Genomic DNA, 4,623 nt, shown 5'->3' with positions numbered 1-4,623 from the left:
ATAGGATTTTCTGACACACAATTATTAAAGCCATAATCCGTAATTCGTGAAACCGTTTTGTATATATAGATTTATGATACATATGCCCATTGATTATTATATTACTTAAATGCCCTGTGAGTTTATTACAACTGTCTTATACCATCACAACCCGTCATAATCCAAAATATAAGGCTATTTTAGAAAATGTTTACAAACCACAGGATACATTCAATAGTTTCTACATCCTATTCGGTTGTTAAGTCTGACGTCAAACGTGACGTTTTGCAATTTCCGGGTCCAAACCAGAAATTCTCCGCACCAGAATACCAGTGTACTACAGCGGTAGAATGACAGTTTAATCGTTTTTTAGACTTGGATCTATTCATACAACAAGGGACACAGCAGCACTTTCCCGTTTCACCATATTGTCAGGGTATTTGAGCCTCGGAAAAGCGCTATATAAATATAATTTATTATTATTATTATTGCGGCATTTCGAAGAGAGCGCCTCAGCCAACGTTGGACCCGGAAACACGTCACGACTTAACAACCGGATAGCTTCTACATTCTATAGCTTCAACATTCTATAGCTTCAACATTCTATAGCTTCAACATGTGTTTAAATCTCCCATGTTGATGTCACAGAGGGCCAGTCCTTGATTATGGCTTTAATGATTTGTGTAGACCAGGTACACCGATCAATATGATGACATACGAACATGTAGCATGGATCCAATCACTTGTGCGGTAATGATCTAGTGGGGAAGCATTGGCTCTTTAGGGGTTTAGGGGTTGGCTTGTATTGATCCGTGCCACGACCCTGTGACACTTGTATTGATTGGACACTGATCTGTGTGTGACTCCCATCGAACGTAGTCAAGAACTTTAACCTCTTGTCTGGGACCGGTCCATGCCTGCCATCTACACTTTAACAAGGCCCTAGTCCAACCCTAACCCTATCCCCTACACGGTCGCCAGGTAACCTGTGACTCTCTACCTACGGGCGGTTCAACTCAGTTTGTTTATCTCACCAACTGCCAAAGAATTCTGGAACTCTCATCAGCTAGAGTGCCAAGTGTTTTATGTGGTGCAACAACACTCTGATTGGCTACAAAATGGAGCATCGTAATTTCTGGAAAAAAACTGTGTTTTTGGTGAATGAATGGCAGTCTAGAATGTTGATAGTTTAGGCGATTTTATTCACCCTTGGAGTGGACTCTCTGTAAGCCATGGAGATGTTTGAAGCCATTTTGTGTTGCTGTGTGGATGCGGGTGAAACAGCCAGTGGATAGGTGAACTACGCCTTTGACAAACAGACAGAGCAGTGGAGACAGCACCTCACCCACCAGGAGAGGCTGGCGGAGGTAGAAATCATCATCATCATCAATCATTATCCTCATAAATGCATCAAATGCATGGAATGGAATGAGGAACGGTGTGAAACACATGTAACATTCCTCCTCCTTCTGTTCCCTGGCTGACAATGAGCCTCCCCCGGTGCCGGAATGTCTTTAAATATGAACCATAAATTAACTCTGATATGATGAGATACTCCCCTAATCACTCATAAATACACTACAATTACTGTCTGGGAAGATTAAAGAAAGATACATGTAGATGTTGGTAGACACGTTATGATGCCACCAAACCGGTTGTCCCTCAACCAACAAAAACAGCCAGGCTAGTCATTTCCGTGTGTCTTAGCCTAATGGCTGATTCAGTCTACAGAGGAGCTGCTGCAAAAAGACTGAACAGAATCCAGATGTTTCTAAGACCATTTGGTGGGTCGGACATAATAATAATAACAATAATAATAACCTTTATCTGTATAGCACTTTTCCTGCAAACGTTGCAGCTCAAAGTGCTTAAACAAAAATAACTAAATAATATAAGAATTACTATAAGATTTAAACTAAATATATACAATATATGCAAATATATAGATTCATTAACTAACATTAAAAGATACATTTAGTAAATAATACAGTCATGTAATAGGCAATATTAAAAAGATTCGTTTTTAGTCAGTCAGTCCACCTCCATGTTACCTGTGGGTCAGATTTTGTTAAAATGTCGACTTGATAGGAAATGTCGTCCTATTTGTGTGTATTTGGTCACAATTCAACACCTGACCTGTGGCTTGGCTTGTGTGTCTGCAGGAACAGGGCGTCGCCCAGGGGGAGAAGAGGAAGAGGGCGTCGCCCAGGGGGAGAAGAGGAAGAGGGTCCCAGAGGACGAAGGGGAGGATGACGATGATGAGGACGACGACTAGGTCCGTCTCCCTCGCCAACCTCCGGATCCAGATCGAAACTGTAGAACAATAACCACAAAAAAAGTGTGATCTTTCAGATTGTTTCTCTTTGTACACTAGTTATCACTGTAGAGGCTGTGTTTCATTTTATTTATATACGTATATATTTATATATATATATGAGATACTATACAAGGAGATTTTATTGACATTCATTTGTAATCATTCCATGTTAAATTTCCACCCCGACATCTCATCAATGCGCAGAGGGACAAGGATGGCTGGAGGCAGGTTGTGGGCGGGGCTTCGGGTGGGCGGGGCTTCGGGTGGGCGGGGCATCAGGTGGGCGGGGCCGCGGGTGGTTGGTGCTGCATCTGTCTCATCTAAAAGGTCATTTTAAGCTGGCAAACTGGCAAAACCGCAAAAACAAAAGTAGTCCACTCTTTGCCCTCTGTGTTCCACAAACTTCCCTGTGACGTCCCCACACCAAGCCAGGACTGAAGGCCCAGAGTCATGTCCGAGGCGAGGAAAGGGCGCCCCCTACGGGACGGCACAGCACAGTGCCGTCCCACTGCTCAGGTAGCCATGGATACCTGGCTAGAAAGAGGCCCCAGGTACCTCTAGTCAACGATGTCCGCCCGAGGCTGTCCCCTTCCTCCCCTGCTTTTTGTACCAGGCATCACACTCCATTCACCACCACCACAGTCCTGTCAGTCTCCCTAGCGTAGGCTAGCGTAGCGGAGGGCGCGTTAGTTCATTGAGCGCAGTGTTAGGAGTGGTAGGGGTTTTACAGGGGTGAGGAGAGGGAGGAGGGGGGGTTCACAGTGTAGGAGTGGTAGGGGTTTTACAGGGGTGAGGAGAGGGAGGAGGGGGGGTTCACAGTGTAGGAGTGGTAGGGGTTTTACAGGGGTGAGGAGAGGGAGGAGGGGGGGTTCACAGTGTAGGAGTGGTAGGGGTTTTACAGGGGTGAGGAGAGGGAGGAGGGGGGGTTCACAGTGTAGGAGTGGTAGGGGTTTTACAGGGGTGAGGAGAGGGAGGGGGGTTCAACAGCGGGAGGGAGGGGAGGATGTAGACGTCTGGTAGTTTCAGTAGCAGAGGGGAGGGCGGCTCTGCGGCTGACCCTAGAACTGAACCCGAACTCGGATTTCAAACGGGGTTGTGGACTTTCTAGGACCGGAGCGGGTAGTCTCTGTTCTCAATCAAACCCGGCGGTTTGCCCTGACCCATATCCTTCCATAACAAATGTATAACAAGTATATATTTTCAGTCAGTTTTAACTTCTATAAACTAATTTCCGTTTACAACCTGGGGATACTGTAACTCAACTACTAATGCTTATGCTCTGGTAGGAGTGGCTGAACGCACTGCTGTCAGGTCTGCATGTTAAGGTCAGACTGCTTGGGTGTAGGGTCGAATCGCATCCTGAAGAACCTTTTTACCTTTGTCTCGCTATTGATGCAGGTTAGTTTATACTTGTACTGATATTTTACACAGCAGGAGCAACAATCTATTATTTGTAAGGCGACATGTATATAGTTTCAGTTCTAATGGTTTGGTGTCTTCATTTGTTTGTTTTTTTAAAAATGAAAAATGTTTGTCATTTGTTTTAATACAAAAAAAGAAACTTTGACTCTACACATTCAATCTCAATTATTTTCCATCCATGGCTGTTGTGACAGGTTTTTTGTGTTCAGCGTTTTGTGTGCTGTAAACATCTTACGAGGGGTTTTCAATAAAAAAAATATGAACAGAGAAAGAAGAAAATGTGTTGGAATAATGTTTTTTTTTGCAAATGACACAAACACCGCTTGTGAGGCTTTGCAACAAGCGCTTCTCAGGGACTCAAAGAGGCTGATAATCTACAGCATCAACACTGAGGAGTACGACCCTGTTCATTAATTAATAATTAGCCGGAGGCTGTGTGAGTAGCAGGGGAGGCTGGGGGAGGTAGAAATCGGAGGACGGGCGCATTGTAATGCATGGAACAGAATGAGGAACGGTATCAATGCATAACAATGAGCCCAGCCTCCAATTTCTACCTCCACCAGCCTCCCCCCCATGTGTGTGTCCCAGGGGGGTGGAGGGTAGCTGTGTGTTAGTTCTTGGCCCAGTGTGGCAGCAGACAGACAGTTCAAACGTGTCAGTAATGCGTGTGTGCATTCGCTTATCTTAGCGCTAGGTGTCTGGTTACCGTGGGTTACAGCCCTTTAACAAGCCTGCTAACAGCTCCCTGTTCTGGCCCTATCAACACCCGGGAGGCTGGGGGAGGTAGAACACCAGGGGAGGCTGGGGGAGGTAGAACACCAGGGGAGGCTGGGGGAGGTAGAACACCAGGGGAGGCTGGGGGAGGTAGAACACCAGGGGAGGCTGGGGGGAGGTAGAAAACCAGG

The 4,623-nt window shown here is 45.6% G+C and overlaps 1 protein-coding gene across 1 annotated transcript in view; it reads left to right on the top strand.

The window, feature by feature from the left end:
• LOC308175096 (acidic leucine-rich nuclear phosphoprotein 32 family member D-like) overlaps positions 1 to 2,514 on the top strand; it is a 9,664-nt gene extending 7,150 nt beyond the window's left edge. The window contains exon 7 of the mRNA XM_080550817.1: positions 2,142 to 2,514. Within this exon, the coding sequence (XP_080406943.1) occupies positions 2,142 to 2,254 (113 nt within the window). The 3' untranslated portion in view covers positions 2,255 to 2,514. The remainder of the gene's footprint in view (positions 1 to 2,141) is intronic.
• Positions 2,515 to 4,623: the final 2,109 nt, after the last annotated feature.

The sequence above is a fragment of the Nansenia antarctica genome, assembly GCF_963989245.1.
Source record: "Nansenia antarctica genome assembly, contig: SCAFFOLD_249, whole genome shotgun sequence".
Classification (NCBI taxonomy): Eukaryota; Metazoa; Chordata; class Actinopteri; order Argentiniformes; family Microstomatidae; genus Nansenia; species Nansenia antarctica.
This window is presented reverse-complemented; position numbering and strand designations above follow the sequence as displayed.